General features: G+C 39.0%; 1 protein-coding gene across 8 annotated transcripts in view; it reads right to left on the bottom strand.

The window, feature by feature from the left end:
- The window catches only part of TRAK1 (trafficking kinesin protein 1), a 131,614-nt gene that overhangs the window by 23,617 nt on the left and 88,126 nt on the right, over positions 1-19,871 (bottom strand). For all 8 annotated transcript variants that reach the window (XM_032991192.2, XM_032991189.2, XM_032991198.2 and 5 more), the window contains 9 exons: positions 15,633-15,709; positions 12,074-12,190; positions 7,748-7,848; positions 6,816-6,924; positions 5,133-5,211; positions 4,578-4,708; positions 3,975-4,049; positions 2,632-2,769; positions 905-981 (listed from right to left, as the gene is read on the bottom strand). In XM_032991192.2, the coding sequence (XP_032847083.2) occupies positions 905-981; positions 2,632-2,769; positions 3,975-4,049; positions 4,578-4,708; positions 5,133-5,211; positions 6,816-6,924; positions 7,748-7,848; positions 12,074-12,190; positions 15,633-15,683 (878 nt within the window). In that variant the 5' untranslated portion in view covers positions 15,684-15,709. The remainder of the gene's footprint in view (positions 1-904; positions 982-2,631; positions 2,770-3,974; positions 4,050-4,577; positions 4,709-5,132; positions 5,212-6,815; positions 6,925-7,747; positions 7,849-12,073; positions 12,191-15,632; positions 15,710-19,871) is intronic.

The following is a 19,871-nucleotide window of genomic DNA, read 5'->3' on the forward strand; positions in this document are numbered from 1 at the left end:
GTTAGATTACTCTGGAAGGACAGAAGGATCCTGTAAGGTTTGAGCATGCTCATATCTTTCTGATCTTACATTTTTCTAATTAAAGTGTCATTTAAAATTCTTGCCTCATGCTGAGAGAAGGTTTAAGTATGTGCAAGCTTTTTGTAAATACACTTAGAAGGTTTCTGGAAAGTGGCTACTGTACCTTCCCTGACTGTCCTCTCTTTGTAAACTCTGTTTCTCTAACAGACCCTCTAAATAGGATTAACTTGTTTCAAATTAACCAGTTCAGGCTTTGTAGAAATAGGTGAGATGAACCTATCAGAGTGCCTGTGCAACTCATGTCAGTAAGGCAATTTTTGCCAAGCTGGAACTTTTGGACTGTCACAAGTAGCTTGTTTCAAACCACTCTCTTGTTTAATTGAGGAGAACTTTAGCACACACTTAATGGACATCACACTGTAAATCCCCTGCCACTCTGAACCCCTTTCTGCACTGATTGTATCCCTGCGAAAACTGGATTAGATCAGTAATTACCTGGTAACTTCTGTTCTAAAACCTGAAGAGGTTTTAGAACCTCAAGGAATTGAACTCATCCCCTAATCATTAAATGAAGAAACCTATCCTGGTAACACACAGAATAACAAATCTTTTCTGTTCTCAGCACTCAAGAATGAGGACAAAATGTTCCTAAGACAAGGCAAAACCTATATATAGGTGTTTTCTTTTGGTAGCTTTAGCAGAAAATATAACTACACCAATAACCAGATGATTTATTTCCCTTCCCTCTGTCATTTACACTTTGACAGAAATATTTATTTCTAAAATCCTAGCTCTTCTATTTCATGTCTTTTCTTTTCTCATTAAATAATAATTAACTTTAGATATAATCAATCAATTGGGAACCAATTCTTTTCAGTCGTACGCCAAGTCAGGAGAGTCAGGTTCATCTAAATGCAGTTCTTTCCTCATTGACCCTTCTATCTCTGCTGCCAAAGAATCCTGTTAAAAGTAAGCACAACAGAAAAACAAATACCACAGTATTAATAGGTTGCTGTTGCAGAAAAGAATTAGCTACTTATATAAGATAATTAATAACTAATAAGGTGTCATTCCAGAAAAAAAGAGAAAGGTTTAAAAATGAAAATTGACTGGTAAGCGGGAAGACTAATGAATGTATCTAAATCACTGACAAATTATGGCTTAGCTTTGTACTGCTACAGTACTTACCATCTGAAGACATACAACATCTGCCAGGGATCCTAAAAAGCCATCACAGGCAACAACAGAATTCAGTGCCCCAACTTCCCAGACTAAATTCCCTACTCAGTAACACCCACTCTTCACATATAAAGTTTTGCTTAATTTGTTTTAAAATAAACAGAAAACACTCTTTCTTTTCACAACTTTACCCACCAACAAGAAGACAGGGTTCTTGGCATAAAGCATTATATACTTTCCCCACAGGGCTCAAGGTGACAGGGTATCAATTTTCCACTGCTGGTCATTAAGTTTCACTGCCTAAATGTAGTTAGGTGCAGGATTTAAGTATCAAATATTCACAAATCTAAATGATCTGTGGTCCCACAATTCAACATTTGAAAACAATTTTCATACAAAACACATAAACTTATCCCAGCACAAATATACTTTTCATGGATTTCAACTGTATTTGTGGAAGTACAACTTGTATCATTAAATGTCTGCACTTTAACTTGGCCTGTGTTCAATCTCAGAAGGGAACACAGAGGCAAGCTAAGTCTTTGTTGACAATTTACTTCTTGTGAGCACAAATATAATCTGTGTTGTTCTTCAGCAGTTAAAGCAAGACATGGCGGGACAGATTCTACTCCTTCATTACATTAATTAACTCAAAAGAAACTTCACTGATATCGTTGCTCTCCGAAGTAATGGAATTATTCTAGAGATACACAGGCAAGCAGAGCCAGGCAGTGAACTTCCCTAGGTATTCCTACCCACTCTTTTTTTTTCCTCATTTGCTTGAGTGTACTGAACATTACCCACACTTTAAATGTACAATGTCATAATCAAATGAAACTAAGTAAACAAAGTTGCTAACACCAGTGACACTGCCATAATTGATGTCACCATAATACATATTAGCAACAAATATTCTTTTAATGAATCACTGAATTTTCAGTGACCCTAAAGCAATAATATACGTGTAACCTATTCAAGGACTGAAGAACTAGAATGTATGTAACAAGTGACCAGAAGGACACCATGTCTAGAAAACATTACTTATGTTAGTAGGAAGTTACATCTCCAAGGATATTGAAGAAAAACAGGAAGCTCCTACTGAAAATCTGCCACCACAGTACAGGAGATGCATAACAAAGGTGTACAGAACTGTGTAACAACCTATTAATGCTACCCACAATTCACAGCATAAGCACATCCAGCTGCAGCTTGTATATAACACTGCAGAAAAAAAAACAAGTAACTGCACATCACCACTGTTTCAGAACCAGGTATGCAAAATTGATCACTCAGGTATCCTTTAACACATTTCACTCATGCTCATGACTGGCCTAGCATCCTGTCCCCGAAGCTGTAAGTCACATGCAAATACATATCCTCTGGCTGGTTGTTTTCTGGTGAGTTCAGGTTTTTTCTCTTAAAGCTGCTTACCATAGGGAAGAGACCGAGAGTGTGGTACCGACGTGATATGGCATTTGGCATAGTCTTGTTCCTAAGGTTTTTCAGCTCTTCTTGAGCCTCATGAAGCATTTCCATGCACTCTGCATACTTGTCTTCCAGCTCTCGTAACTGTGACATACAAAAAACAGTCCAAGACCTTACGGGCTGCACTATCATCACAAAAAGCCTGCGAATTCTTTTAACACTGGTAAAAGATAATGGTGTAAGGAAGACTATTTCACTTTAAAGGCAGAGAACTTCAGTGAGTGAATATAATTGAAAATCATTAGTAACATGAATCAGTAATGGGAAGGAGGGGGGCTGGAGGGCTATGATGCAGGAAGGAACTGCTTGCTCCATTTCCTAACCTATGTATCTACATGAAGCCACTGCCAAAGAGAAGATACAGAGCTAAAAGTATCTCTTGTCTGATCAGATATAGTGCCTAATTACTGCCATGATGACCACAGAAACAGCATGGGGAAAGGACAAAACATTTCAGTGTTGCAAAGGACCTAAGAATTTTAAACCCAAGATACACTTATATACACATAACCTCCAGCAGCCTAAGACTACCCCTTATTTTTAGCTTGACTTTCTCAGGAAATCCCATCTTATTATGTAAACACTGTCTGCAGATGCCTGTGTACCCTCATAGTTTTTGAGTTCATCAACCACTTCAACCAAGTTTGGCAAAGGAGTAGAAGTCTGAAATACCACATTCCTACAAGTTTTGTAAAAATAAGCTACCTGACTTAGAAACAGATCATGTTAATATCTTCTCTAAGAAAGGGATGGAGAAGCATGAGCTCAATCTTTGTGGAGTACCACAGATACAAAAGGCTCATCAGCAGGAAAAGCTTCTATGGTCATTCCCACCTTCAACACCAAGTAGTCCAAGTACAAGACACATCCTACGGGGATCAAGCTTTATTCATTCTATTCTGACCATTTTGTTCATGTGAATGTAGCACCCAGAAATCCTGGGCTGCCTTCAGTTTATTCACTGAACAAATACAGCATGAATGAGCTCTTCTGTGTTATCTCACTATTCAAAATAGGCTCAAACTCCCAGCCTAGAGAAGTCAGTCTTTAAAGGGGTTCCTATATAGCCCCATAAGCATCAGCTTCTCAAAATGTGTGCCAGTTGAAGGAAGAGAGAGCAGGAAAGAAAAAGTTTTGAACTCTACCAGGAACATAAATGTTCCTTCATTCCATGTATATAGGCAAGATTATTTAATAGTTCTGATTCAGCTTAGACTAAAACTCTCATAGTAAAGTGAACAGCCATTGCCCTACTACTAAATTTTTGTAATACTAAGTAAAGTACTCACCTCTGCTGTGAGCTGTCTCTGGGCATCTTTAGCTGCTCCCAAATGCTGGACAAGTTCCTCATTTTCAACTGCACACTAAAATATGCCAAAAAATGTTAGAAATACTGTGATGTTTTGTCCTATGATGATGTTCGTATCCTATACTACAGGTAAGTAGGAAAATTATAACTTGTCTCAAGACTGTCTTTGCAGCAATATTAGTCCACACGTGTTAGTTTAAAAACATTTAGAATGTTAACACCAGAACACCTAGCATCAGTCTGTACCCTGCTAAACGAACCTCCAAGACCCTAAAACAAACAACTATGTGCCCAGTGAAATACTTGCACTGACATTCTTGTCTTATCGAAGTTATTAAGATCAGTGCAGAATTCTGTAAGTAAAAAATAAACTTAACTACTGTATTTGATAAATCATATAAGCATCTTTTAATAAATTGATGCTTTCTAGTCAAGTACGCTAGATCCTAAACATCAAACAGGGTCACCCAGATAAGGAAGGTGGAAAATTTCCTTTAGGCTCTAGTATACAGAGGATTATAACTTGTCTTCCAGCTACAACAGTAGCAAATCACAACAGTAGTCTTGCAACTGGATTCCTTACAGCTTTTGCCTTCTTCTGCAGATCGACTATCTGAGAGAGAAGATGGGTGATTTCTTCTTGCTGCCGGGCAGCATCTTCAGTTTTCTTTGCTAACTCTTCGGAGATATTGGCAATCTGTATGTTTGCATCCCCTTCAAGACAAGCGATTACAATTAACATCACAAACCCAAAAGCAGAAAAGTAAGCAAAAAGATGTTCTTTTGGAACATCACTTGATTCAGCAGAATCTTGCCCTAATACACAGCAAGGTATTTTTGAAAAACAACAGTAGAACACAAAACCAGAAAGACACAAAGTACCCAATGCTGCAAAGGAGATTGTATTTTCCCTTAACACTAACATTTTCAATGCAAAACTATTTTGCAACTGAGAAATATGTAGATTACACCCAGAATTTTCTGCTGTGAAATTTCACACAGAAATCTTCTCCTTGCAACCATTTATATAAGGAAAGTAAGTACCACAGAAAAACATGACTGACTGATCTAAATCAGATTTCTTGGGATGTTTTACTGAATTATCTTGAATGAAAAGTCAAAAGAAATAGGGACATACTTAGCTCTTTTACACAGTCATTGACAAGCTGTTGTTCTTTCTCTTCATAAGTAATTGTTTCGGTCTTCAGCTGACAGGCCTATTCAAGAAATCCACATCAAATATGCTACATTAGCACGTTTGTTCTTTGCCGGTCTGTTACTGCATTTTCATCTGCTTCAGAAAAACAAGCTTTTCTAATCACTCCTCCAGGAAGAGAGTGAGAAACTACAGTTTGTGTCTGCTCTCCCTCATGTTCTGGAAAAAGGGGACAGGGGCCTTACTCTACAGAGAAACTTGCATCATTGTCACCATACCCCCACTAGATGTCACTTGTGTATTTTGCACTACAACAAAAAAAAGCTCTGACAATACAAAAGACTAGCTGTTCACCTGACCAAAACTAGGTATCACCATAAAAAGATTAAATGCTTGGTTTAAATAACTGAATTAAACATTCAAGCATTTAATAAACATTCGGATAGTACTTGAAAAGTTCTGGCACTGTAACCATATATCCCACATAAAACCTTAGTGCCACCTTTTTCCCTGCTTTGTCTTTTCCACTCCAATTCTAGGAGTGCAAGGGGACCGTGGTGACACCCAGCTGGTTCTGTCTGCCACCACCTCGGTGGGTCTGTAATCTATTCCCAGTGCTGGGGGCACGCACAGACACCCACAGACTGCATCTGTAGAGAACTGCATAGCCCAGAGGTTTCAGATTTGGCTCCATCCTGTGCCTTGCTGGCACAGACTGCAGCTCCCTGGCAGGAAAGCCGGTGTGACATGGGGTTCTCCTATCAGCTCCTGACGCAGCAGCTCTATCAGTTCTAGCTCTACCTTCATTATTCTCAAACCATCTATTGCTCATCTTTCTTGCACAACTTCTCAATGAAGTGTACAGCACTCTCCATTATGCAATGTCTTGTCCAAAGACGTGACACTACCTATTTGCAGCCGGCCCTACATTTGCAGTAGAAAATGGTAATGAGACTCTGTTTTCATACATTCGTTCTTAGATCAAAAGTATTTCCTTTGCTATACTCTGCTACATGTTTGCAAAATGGTAGCATGGTCCTAGCATTTAAAAGTTTCTTTGAAAATGTAACATTCATATGATATTCAATTATGAAGTGTTATTTCTGACAGACAGGGAACAGTAAATAAATTTTTAAAAACTGTTGTCTGTGAAACAAAGGGAATATTATCATAAATAAAAGGCAAGAAAAACACCTCTTCAACTTAAAATAATAACAGCCTGACTTGAAACACAAATTGAAGATATTTAATGCAAATTAAGGCTACTGATTTTTATTTTGACAAACACTGAATTTGTACCAGAGAGACCATGCCAGCCTGCAAACTTCAGATCTACAGCTGAAGTCACCCATATCTACCAGGTCAGCCCTTTAAGACCTGTTTCAAAGTGCAGTGCTGGACTCCAAAAGCTGCCCATGATCCTGTACATTCTTTTGGTAAGGAAACTGCTTTGCATGTAGCTTCATGTAGCTTCCATGTTTCAACCTTTCCTTCATTTGGGACAAAGGGTGGTATTTAAACAGCTACAAAGAGATCTGTGTCACATGTGGAATTACACACTCTTAATTAGACTCTCTCAACTTTTAATACATGCTTCTCTATAGCTGCATTCTGGCATTTAAATGACCAACTGTATTAAGCAAAACACAAAGGGCGCAGTTCCACCTCAGATCTAAGCACAACATTCTCCTCTTCAAGGTCCTTGAGTTTCTTTTGAAGAGAATCCAAATGAAAGTAGTTCTGGACGGAGGAGGAAGATTCATTCCTCTTGAGCCTTGTAACAAAAACAACAGTTTTAACTCATTTTTACCTGCGTTATGGCCAATCTCACAGAAGAACAGATTGAACAGAGGTCTCAAAACCACCCAGAGCAACGTGAAATACAGCTTGTTCATGTCAGTATGTTTGGGCAGAAATATATTTATAGAGATTTTTAAAAGAGAACATTTTACTTATTTATTTATCATTCCACACATTTCCTACGGAAAAGTTATTCAGCCAAGGCTACGAGAAAGGAACTCACTCCCTTACTACAGGGAGCAATCCAGTAGCTTCCTGATTAATGCTGCACACACTTCAGCAGAATGCAGCAGGAACTCTGCAAGCAGGGGCAGACAGCCCCTCAGAGCCGGCGATGCTGTCCAGCCAGCAAATTGCCTGGAACCCACGCTCTAAGCTATGCTTTGTTTCCTTCCCTCGGCTTGGAATTTTTCCACAGTGCCTTCAGGTCCTTCAAGCTCAAAGGTCACACACGTAGCATGTTCTAGCACAGCGTGCAAAGGTACGTGGTGTAGTGGAGTACTGTATGGGGGACCTGTGTCTGCCTCACCACCACAGTGACCCAGTTCCTGCGAGTTACAGCGCTGCATCAGCAGCCTCCCTGTGTACTCTCCCCTCCTGACTCTTGCTGGCACCCAGATAGCCAGCTGGTCTGATGCAAATCCTTCCAGCTGGTGCCATGCACCAAGTTCAGAGACCCATTTATAGCTCCAGCCAATACAGGGATCACGTTACTACTTTTCAAAGCTATTAAATTGCCCAAACTACCCACGCTTAGTACTAGAAGAAGGTTCAACATTGTAGATCAATTAACTTACGGGGTGGAACAGATGGACTCCGGCTCACTTTCTTCAGCAGCACTGGTATAGAACTGGAGCAGCTCATCTTTCATGGAGAGCTCATGCCGCAACTGAGAAACCTGCACAAAGAGCAAGCTTGGAGATCAGTAAACTGATTTTCTAGGCATATTCTTAAGTAAACCCATTACAAATTAGCTAGTTATTCATCCTCCAAGCATCGTCTTCAGACTAAGTCAAGAGGCCAAGACTGGAACAGACCAGAACCAGTTCCTTTATTTCTTGGAAAAAAATAAAAGTGTACCTTTTAAATCAGCATTATATGTTCTTTTTTAGAAGTTCAAAAGTGCAATTATCTACTGCTATTAGACATGTTTCTTTCACCTTCTTTAAGATGATCAGTCCTGATTCACTACTGCATTAGTCTAGATTCACAGCCACAGAAATGGATATGTTACAATGATACTGCAAGAAATTAATGTGGCAGGATCCAACCAAAAATCACTTTCATCCATTTAACGTGATGACTGTCACCTCCTGTCTTGGATACAGACACTGCAGACCTCAGATACAGACATTTCTTCCTCTCCAAGAGACTTTAGATTAAATTACTAAAACACTTGTGTAGTAAGGTTACATTTGGGACTCAACGGCCTGTTGAGCTGCAGACCACCACCACACAGTGGCAGGCTGCTATTCTGAGGTTGTTGCAACAGTGGATGCTGCAGTCAGTTTCTGGGTGTAGTTCGGGCTTCTGACAACTCCAAAACATGACCCTAGTAAAGTAGCATGTGGGAGTTCCATATTTAGTACATACATGTATCAAAAAGGAACAAAACATCAAAATTGGGTGGTTAAGGTATCCTGTAATTGTGTGTTCCACAACCTTAATTTTGGTTAATTTATATTGCAATTCTCCATGAAAAGGGTTAAAAGCCCAGTTACAGAGTAGCACTTACACCACTGCACAGCTTCAATTTAAGACCCTCCTAGCAAGAGATAAATTTTATTTGTCTTGTATAGCTATAAATAGCATAACTGATCAGACAGATCTGTTCCCTTCCACTTGCATTATAAGACTTGGCCCTCAGTTTTCACTTTCCAATGCACAAACTGCAGAGCACTTTTGTTTTTATTAGGCTTCTGCTTTTTGTATTGTAGACATATTTATATTTGTAGTTATTACTGGCAAAAACACCCAGAGAATACCAATAAAATAGATTCAAGCTGCATCTTCATCAAGCAAAAAGCAGACTCAATGCAATAAAGCATTTAAAATGTGCAGAATTTTAAGCAAACAAGGTCATTTACTTTACTAAGGCTATTCTGTGTAATCAGATGTGCTGAGGCAGCAAGTCCTCCTGAGACATGGGTTCTAAAATGCAAGAGGGCGGGGGGTGGAGAAACAACCAACCATGCTGTAGAAAACCATGAAACAAAAATCCATGCATTAATTTTGGGAGGCTCACTTTACCCATTTCAGGAAGAACTACAAAACCAAGCCAAAAATAGCAATTTACTTCCCTCCAGCACTGTATGGCTCAGCCTCTTTAAATAGCAAGGATTCAGATACTGTCAGTGGGTGGGCACTAGATAATCTCCAGTTTTTGATACACTTCTCTTTCCTCTCTGAATTAAGAAGGCGGAGGATACTACATTTACTGCCATTTCCAAGCATTCCAATTCTCCAAAGGAAGGTGAACAGACACAAAGGGTGACTTTTTAATGGAACAGGACCAGTGGCAACGGGCACAAACTGAAACACAGGAGGTTGCTCCTGAACACCAGGTACAACTTTCTTATTGTGAGGGTGACGGAGCACTGGCGCAGGTTGCCCAGAGAGGTCGTGGAGTCTCCATCCCTGGAGATATTCAAACACTGGACGTGGTCCTGAGCAACCAGCTGTAAGTGGACCCGACTGAGAAGAGCATTTGGACAAGATGACCTCCAGAGGTCACTTCCAAACTCAATCATGCCATGAAATGTGAAAAAAACCTCACTGCAGTAACTTCTGGTATGTAACACCGCATTTTGTGGTGTGCTGACCCCAGGCAGCAGCTAAGCACCCACCAGCTGAGCACATACTCTGCCCCACAGAGTGAAGGAGAGAATCAGAAGCACAAAAGCAAGAAAAACTCATGGACTGAGCTAAAGAATGTTTAGTCAGTGAAGCAAAGTTGCCCATGCAAGCGAAGCAAAATACAGAATTTATTCATTATTTTCTAACAGCAGGCGGATGTTCAGCCACTTGCCAGAAAGCAGGGCCTTGGCACACATAATTGTCACTTGTGAAGGCAAACGTCACAATCATGAATGTTCCAGCTTCTTTCTCCTTTCCCTAGGCTTTTACTGTTGAGCATAACAACATAAAGTATAGAATATCCCTTTGGTCAGTTATCCCAGCTCTGCCTCCTGCCAACATCTTGCACAAATGGGGGGCAGAATGGGGAGGGGCAGGGGAGAAGACCCTCAATGCTGTGTAAGCACTGCTGAGCAATAGCCAAAACACTAGTTGCTATCAACACCGTAACACCATTTTAGTCACAAATTAAAAACACAGCACCAGGTAGGCTGCCATGAAGAGTATTAGCTCCATCCCAGCCAGACCCAGTACACTTTTTTACACTGCAGAACACAGGATTTGTTTTATGAACAGAAAGGACCTCTTCTGCATTTTCATGAGCCACTACAACATGTACCCTTCAGAGCACACACTACCACGCCACCCCTGCACAGCATATTGTTATCAAGCAATACAGACTGAGCCTGTGCCCCACATGGTGAGCATCCAGCTTTGGAGTCATCAGTGCAACACAGACATGGAGCTGCTGGAGTGGGTCCGGAGGAGGCCACAAAAATGATCAGAGGTCTGGAGCACCTCCCCTATGAGGACAGGCTGAGGGAGTTCGGGTTGTTCAGCCTGGAGAAGACAAGACCCCGGAAAGACCTTACTGTGGCCTTTCAATACTTGAAGGGGGCTTATAAGAAAAATGGGGACAGACTTTTTTAATAGGGCCTGTAGCAATAGGACAAGGGGTAATGGTTTTGAACTAAAGGAGGTCAGATTCAGACTAGGTAAGGCAGAAATTTTTTACAATGAGGGTGGTGAAACAGTGGAACAGGTTGCCCAGATAGTTGGTAGATGCCCCATCCCTGGAAACATCCAAGGTCAGGCTGGACGGGGCTCTGAGCAACCTGATGTCCCAGCTCATTGCAGGAGGGTTGGATTAGATGACCTTTAAAGGTCCCTTCCAACTCAAAGCATTCTATGAATTGGGAAACACATGCACCACCATATTATATTCTAAACGTACTCATCAAATGTCTCAAACTTTATTACTTCAGTCTAACTCACGAGAAATGTATGTACTGTACATGCTTCAGATTCTATCACAGTTCCCTGGTAAGAGATACAGCAAAATCACAAGAAGCTGTAAGATCTTAGCAACCTAATGGAAGATAGCAAGTCTCAGCCTGTAACACTTTGCTTCCTGGTATAACCTAATGCTTCCTAACATTGACAAGTTCATACATACAGAGCACGTTGAATAAAAATTACCAATCATTAAAATATATCCTGACCCATCTGAACAATGGAAGTTTAACACAAGCCTACGAAGTTGGCCCAGCTTGGAAAAGGCAGAATGGACATTATTTCAGTAAACATGCACTACCGAAGTCTCCATAAGTACAAAAAGTGATTTACCTTCTATGTAATACCTACATCGTACTCAGTTTGAGAAGCAAAGGGAAGCACCCTCTGTGTTCAAATGCTATGTTCTAAGAGGCAAAATTTAATTCAGGTATTAATAGAAAAGAATCTGGAAAAAAGCAAGTAAGCATCAGTTGGCAAGGAAGAAACCAGTGAGGACTGAGATAGGTTCAAGGGAGAAACAAGAAGAAGGAGCTGCACACAAAGGGAGGCAGGAGAAAGAAAAGCGCAATTAGTGAGGTAATCAAAACAGAGAGGAATTATGCACAAAGCCAGGGAACAAGGACAAAACAGGTAGAAGAAATCAGTGGGTATAGTGACTCAAAACAAAGAGAGCAGATGGTTTCAGAGGAAAATGAAATCTGAGGCAGAGCAAACTCAATGGCTTGGGTTTTTTTTTGTTTTTTTTTTTTTTCCCCCCTCAAATCACCCAATTTGAGCCAACAGGTCAAATTACTTTTCTGATCACATTTCTAAAAGTGTACATGCTATAAAAATGGCTGACCAAACTGCTGCAACACAGATTGGCCTGCTATGGACAGGATGCCCAAGAAAATTAAATATGAACAAAATAAAGCTAGAAGGAAAATTCTCTCCATCACTGCAGATACAGCACTCAGGCATAAAAATCTTACCTCTTCCCTGATGTGTTCTACTTGCTCCTCCAGGAACTCATTTCTTTCTGTCAGTGATTTATTCTTCTTTAACAATGACTGGCCAATCCGAGCAGCTAATTCTAAGTCACGCTCTTTCTGTGAAACATTAAGAAAGCTAGTTTCAAACTTTTTATTCACTAAAGGATAGGAGGGAAGGTAAAATTGTCATGAAAGGGAAGGAACAAGTACCTCAACAATGAAAAGACTTTTTCTTTCTATGGGTGTTTGCTTCACTGTTTTTTTTATTCATTTTCTTTTTCTATTTCTGCTTATGCTACACCCACATTATTCAGAAAAGACGGACTTATATAGAGTTTTTGAACCATACATGTGAGAGAACAGCTTCAGGGTCTACACTACAAAAACATAAGTGAAACCAGATCTGGTTCTCTATTACTTTTATTTAAGATACTGCTAAGGGAAACTACTCCATCACCTTGTTATACCATTTTCAGAATGCAGTCACAGAACTTCAGAGGTTACATTTTAAAGAATTCAGAAGCACAGTAAAAATGCCAAAGAACTTTGGCATTTCAAAGCATTCTTCAGTTTCCACTTGCTCCACCTTGAAATCAAAGGCAGTAAGCTGTGCAGGAGCAGAAGCCAATTCCACAACGAATGTTCAGCTCCTACCTTCTTCATGTATGTACCTCCATTAGTGCTCTCGTATAAAAGCAAATCCTATTCTTTTCCTTTTTGCACATGTCCAAATCTACATTAAGTGGTTACTCTCATGCCATGTTTGGCCTCTTCTTCCTCCTCCTCTATGAGCACAGAATTGGAATCAACCCATCTAGACAGTTCTCCACATGTACCAATAAAAAATAGAAGCTTATCTTGTTGATGATATATAACCTATACATGTGTCAGCTTCTCCAGATCTGAGGCATGGGGTTGTAATCTGCCTGGGAGAGGATGATATACTGCATAAAATTTTGTGCCGTCCATTAAGCATTTCTATTTGTAATTTTCTTATTCAAGTACTAGATCTTTAAAATAGTGGGAAAACACTGCTAACGTTAACTCCCCACTTACCTTTAGTTCAACACCGCTTGAAGAGTTTTCTCCCTGTCACTGAAAATACTGTTTGAGGCTTATTTACTGCCCCTGACAGCCATCCAGATTTTATGACTAAAAGCTACCTTTATGTCATGTATACATTAATGACAAACATTACAGCTACTGATCACATGGATTTGAAGTCAGTTAAATTGAACGAAGAGGCTTTCGTAGTGGAAAAAAAGAAAGTTACATAATAATTGGTATATAAAAAGAAAGGCTATTGATCACTGCTGTGTCTACAAATAGCATTTTCCAAATGGTTTCTGAAGGTCATGCTTATAATTGCATTGCAAGCTACTGGCATTATCTAGCCATAAAATCTGTATATAATCTTATGTACAATCTTTCAAAACAATAGGTCCCACAAAGTTATCCAAAAAAGGTTTAGTTTACTTATCAAACCAACTTATTGTTCAGTAACTTGGCTCACTTCACGAATACGAAGTGGAAAAAATATATTGCTGCAGATTTGACTCTACAGAGGAAGAGCTACTGAGAAGCAAGGTTTATAACCTCAAATTTAAGGAACCTAAATTTATTTCCAGGCTCTTTAATTAACCTCCCTAGATTTACTACACAATTTTTAGCAATTCAGCTCTAAATCTCAGTTTAGGGTCAGGCCTCTTACTGACAGTGATAAGGAACTGATTTATTACAGCAATGTGCAAAAAAAAACAGTGAAGCTGGACACACACTATTTGAAATGGATGAGAAAGCAGCTTCATGGAGGAATCATACCCAGGCAGGCCTGGTGTCACTCCCTTCACTTAGTTTCAGGGCAATAGTCACAGGTTTTCAAAATATGTGCACGCGTGTTGTTTTGAGACCTTCTCTCTCCTATCACTCCCCCAAATGTTGCACCTTTTACTTGGCCAACTTTGTAATACAGTCACTTGAAGCTTGCTAACAGGAAGGATGGACAAGAGGTAGCTTTTGGGGTTTTTTTCCTCACTTGTGTGTGTGAAGGTGCCAGAAGGAGTTACACCTTAAATTTTGCAAATGGATGTAATCTCTCAGATGTAATCTCTTGTGATAACCATCATTTGGAGAACACAGAAAGGGTCTGCCTAGGAATACAGTGATTCAATCAGAAATGATGGCCAAATTAAACACAAAGACTCATAGAAAGTATTTGTTTTATTAAAGATTCACCTATTACACATCCTCCCATTTTTCTTTTGCTATCTTCCACATAGGGAAGTACACCAGAAGCTTTAAAACATTGGCTCAGCAAGTCCTTCTAGCATTGCTCCCATGAGTGTGATTTCTGGATCTATCAACATTTGGCTACATGGACTCAGGGGAGGAAACAGTTTGGCAGAATGCTGCATCATTACTAGGAGCCATGTAAACAAATTCACATAAATCTCAGCAAAACAAGACAAAAGGAACAGGACACAAACAGGTAACACACCGTTACTAAAAGTTAACGGCCAGGTCAAGTCTTTTAGGTAAGGCATCAGTTTTAACTGATATTTCATAGAGAGTTGTTTGAACGAATTCAGCTCAAAGCACAAATGCAGGACTTCGCACTGGAACCAGATGTATCAAGCATAGGTGGGAGATGTGAGCATTCCCATGCTTGTTTCCTGGCAGAATTAGAGAAGGGACAGACCACCCAATGTATCTGGGCTAGACAGACCATATTTTTGGCATTGCTACTGCAATAAGCAAGCAAATAAATATGAAGGATTAAATTACACTCAGCCATGAACGAACACAATTATAACAGTTTTCAGCTAAAAAACTCTTCATAAACATTATTTTGAAAAATCACTGCTCAAGTTTACTGCAGAAAAGCAGCTAATTTCACTCAAGCAATTTATCATGATATTTATTGAACATAAGCATCGTAGCCTGACAGTTGCTTTTTGACATTTCTTGAGTGTCAAGGATTACAGTAATAACAATTTATATAATACTGGTATAAAAAAACCCCACAAACACAAACTAACCAAACATAAGGTGAAGAAGAAAAGGCCTGGAGACCAATGGAGTATTAGGTATTTTCTAATTTTGTGTCTATGAACTTCTCTGGAAAGACATTATCTGAGATAATAATTATGAATACAAGACTAATTGTGAAGTTTTATTTATTTATTTATTTTAAAATAGAATAAATCCGTCAATAATGATACTATTAGCTTTACATGTACTGTAAAGCTATGTGTCATTTCAAGATTTCCCCTCCCCCTGCTCCTCCTTCATTCTGGCAAATATTTGGCCAAGAGCAAGTTAAATGGCCTCAACTGAAAAATAAGCACAAATAATGAATCCATATGACTGAGGTACACAAATGACCTTTACTTAGAAAGAATATTTACCTTTACCAATGAGATAAAGTGTACATACACTCAGAGCACTTATTCCTCCACCCTGGAGGACAGTCTACTAACAGTCTTTAGTAGTGGTACCATGTAATTTCTGCACTACTTCCTCATACTGTGTATGGTCCTTAAAGAGATGTAATACTTGCCTCTTCAAGAAGACGTGTAACAGCATCTATGTCATTGTATGTTTTAGTCATCTGGCCCACTCTTTCAGCACATAAAACTGTGAGGAAACAAAATAAAGCATTAATCATAATGACAATACTATTAGGGGGAAAACATTTTTTTAAGTTTAGGTTTGCCTAGATTTTCATCTTAAAGCTACTTACGTCAACTTTTGAGTAACTAAATAAAAAGCTAAAAAAACAACTCAAAAAAATAATCAAAACTTCAAATTGAAATGAGAATACAAGTATGTCTCTTTTCTAACGAGTATTTGCTTATGTCAGTGGCAGAACAAACCGTTAAAATGTTAAATCTTTCTTCTCTGAAGAGGAATGTCTTGAGTTTGTTAAAAAAATAATCAAGGAACAAGTGAAAACAGATATTCTTAGATACATAATTAGGATTCTATCATGTCACGTAGTCACTGTATTACGTGCAGTGGAATACTATGAATAAGCAACTCCAATAACATTAGTAACTCTACTCAACAAAGATACTGTGTCATATTAAGTTGATAAGAGCTTGGTACTATGATACGACTCAGCAAAGTAAATACAAAATGCATGAAAAATAAAAAACAATTCTTAAAATAGCCAGACCATACCACAGTGGCCACAGTATCACTCAAAAATATTTACTTAGACTGAATGAGATGATTCATCACTCAGGTGAAACCAGGAGTTTTGTTACACTGAAGAAAGTATGCAGAAGTCTAGTTTACCACCACAGGTCATCCTTTAAGATGCTTCACTGACTCATCTAGAAGTCTGCAATTTTTCTAAAAATCCACCAATACTCAGAGGAAACAACAGCACTTCCTGCTCTACCCTTGTATTCTTTTTATTTTCAGCTACACTTATTCCTCAAACCCTGTAATTCTGGAAAAAGAGGATTGTTACTGAAATTGAGTTGATCATATGGACTACAGGTTATCAGGCTGCTGTAGCACAAGTTGCTCTTCAGGGGATTCACCCTTGACAATGTCAGTTAAAGCTCAGTCTGACAGATTAGCTAGTGTTGCTGTAGCACACATTGAGGGGGGAAGAGACAGATAAGGCCTAATAAGATTTAAATGGAAAAAACAAGAAAAAAAAAAATAGTTGTAGTACAGTAATATTACCAGGAGATAGTTTGCCACACTAAGGAAACAACACTCCTCAATTTATGCATATACAATCTACATATACCTAAAGTCGATCACCACTAAGGCACATCAATAATATATCAAATCAAACAGTATTTGGGTATCAGTTGAAACGTTCAAGGATTTTCTTCCATACTTAAACATCAGGAAGTTGCTTAAACTACAGCAAGAAGTGTGATTTGTTTGTTTATTTTCCCATTTCTCAAATTTTCTTTTTGAGGATCAGATCCCTGAAAACTTCTACAATGTTTAGTGACATCAGAAGTGCCAGTGAACTCCAAGCAATGACATTCAAAAGTATTCGAAAGATAATTACACTTACCCAAATAATTAAGTCAAAGTAGTAACAGTGAAAAGTTTATACTTCAAAGTAATAATTTGACAAACATTATATAGCAATATAAAGAATAACTATGCCATTGCACAAACAAAAATACAGTGCATCTCTAAACTACAAGCTGTATTAGTCAAAAGCAGGCTAATCAGGATTCCACAGAAAAAACTGAACTAACTTGCAGAAAACATCAGGTATAATAAACAGAGGCTTTCCATAAAAATTTCACATAAAGACAGACGGTGTCACGTCCAGAAGACTATGTACAATTAAAAAAAAAAAAAACCTAACCCAAAACAAAAAACATTGCCATAAAGCCATTTTTTTTTTTAAGCATAACAAGTTCACAAGTCATGTCATAAAACATCTATCAGAAACCCTGACGCCAGCAGGTTATTTTCCAAAACAACTGCACACTAAATAGTTCCCTTGGCTACAACATTCCCTCACTACTACAAAATAATGTTTGAGATTGTCCTTAGCAAGCTCATTTTAACTCCGTATCTAGTACTAATAATCATCACTGATTATGACTATGGCACCTCACACCATCCCAAATCAGGTGAATGTATAACCATCCTAACATCCAACATGATAAAAGGCCGCCGCTCCCACAGACAGAATAAAGTCTCTCAGCTGGGACAGCAATGAAGGTGGGTTCACGCGGCTGATCACTCGGCTGTTCCTTCAGAACTTGGCATTTAATCTCTAACACAGCAGGGTAACACCACAGCCTTATCACAACAGACTTCTTAGTAACAAAGCAGTAGCTACCTGGTCCCTGATAGCTTTTATATCTCAAAATTTCCATCATATGTCTGTTGCTCATTGTTAAAACAAAGGTCTTCATATACTACCCTGCCGGTGTGGAAGGGTTCCAAAGCAGAAATATCTTATGCATCCTCTTCAACATCCAAGTGGAAACAAACTTCAGTAAACCATGTATAATAAAATGCCTCTTCCAGTCAACTACCTCCTATTGGCACCCAACATACAATACAGCAGAAGCACAGAGCTACTAACTAAAAGGAAGGTTTTCCTTTTGGAAGGAGGGCAAATTGCAAAGGGGTGTTGCTCTCCATCCCTCAGAAACCAAGGGTTGTGGGGAAGAGAAGGTGAAATGCAAGGGGAGACAAAGCAATTCAGAAGCAGCATTAAAAAAAAAAAAACTCAAAACAGTCTCTCACAGATTATAATACAACATTTGACCAACTGCTAGTCCTGTGACTTACGTCCTTAGTGTTCAAAAATTCTACCAGTGAAAAAGACACTATTTTGAATAATCATTTTGAGTTCTGGTCAGTGAAGTATGGAGGGGAAAAAAAAACAAAACAAAACAAATTCCACATCTCTAATGGATTCTGTACAGCAGTTTTCTAGCCTGCTGGACTTTCTGATGAGTATGAGAGCCTGGTGATGCCACTGTAAAGATAAAACAAGAGCAAATGAAGGACAATGCTCTGTAATACAAACCCTACAGTGCCAACTCACTGACCTCTTTTTGCTCACCTGCAAAACAGAAATATCTTTGGTTGAGGGTGATAGGAAGCACAGTGTCTAAATGCACAGATGCATGCAAACATCCAAATCAAATACACTTCACACCTCTCGGTTTATGGAGAAGGCTGTTAAACAATAAATAAAGAAAGAATTGAAAGGGAAAAAAAAAAAAAAGTAGAGGAATCATAGAATTCTAGAAACAGAGTTCGAAAATTAGTTTCAAAGCAGTTGCCAAAACACGTCACAGATGCAACATGGGAAACAAAGAAGAGAGAAAGCTTCTATCAATATTTTCATGACAGCATTGAATGCATGCTACCAGGGACTTTTTTTTTTTTTTTAAAACAGCCAAACACACAAATGCATAAATGCTACAAAGATCAAGTATTTCCTCTGCCTTGAAGTACCTAGCACCATTTTCATTCCCTCTTAAAGTCTGCAAATTTACAGGTACCCACATCCTTGTGTTTCCCAATGTGAATACAGCTGCAAGGATGTACTCTACTCTGTATTTATTTCTCATAATATATTTAAAGCAGCATCTGACTGGAATCTTCTTTCAGGCTCTGAGCTCTGTGCCGATTAAAGCACCGATTTCCAAGCTGAAGATGCTCAAGAAGGGAGGAAAGTATGTGCCTCCCTAGATTGTTCCCTGAAAGTCACACAGCCATCCAGCATGCTGCTTATATATATATCTATATATATATATAGATATAATAGATAAAATATGTTTCTAGGAACAGGCAATAGCCAGGGAAGGGCAGGGGATCAAGAGTACCACTATGGAGAGCTGCTGCAATGAGCCACTATCCATCAAACAGGAGATTGAGGTGGAAGAAAAAAAAAATGAAACAAAACACAAAAACATCAACAACAACAAAAACCCAAACAGAAAACACAACAAACACACACACAGGAGCCAGCAGTCACAGGTGTCCTTAGCCCCTGATCCCTGCACCCCTCCTTTAGGAATACCCCTCTTCATTTTTGAGGCCTACCAATCAGGGACAAAGTGAAGAACAAAAAGAGAGCTGCCACGGCTGAAGAGGAAAGCCCAGTTCCCACTACTCCACATCTATTTCCATCTACCAGGAAACAAAGGAGGGATAAGATGTTATGGTAAAGTTTCACTTTTTGGGCAGATAATACCAACCTGTATAATTATAGAGTCTAACAGGTAAGGGCCTAGTGCATGGGGATTTCTCTACTACCCCAATTTATTTCCTCAGAAACTACATCAGG

The sequence above is a fragment of the Tyto alba genome, unplaced genomic scaffold, assembly GCF_018691265.1.
Source record: "Tyto alba isolate M040663 unplaced genomic scaffold, T.alba_DEE_v4.0 Super-Scaffold_46, whole genome shotgun sequence".
Lineage (NCBI taxonomy): Eukaryota > Metazoa > Chordata > Aves > Strigiformes > Tytonidae > Tyto > Tyto alba.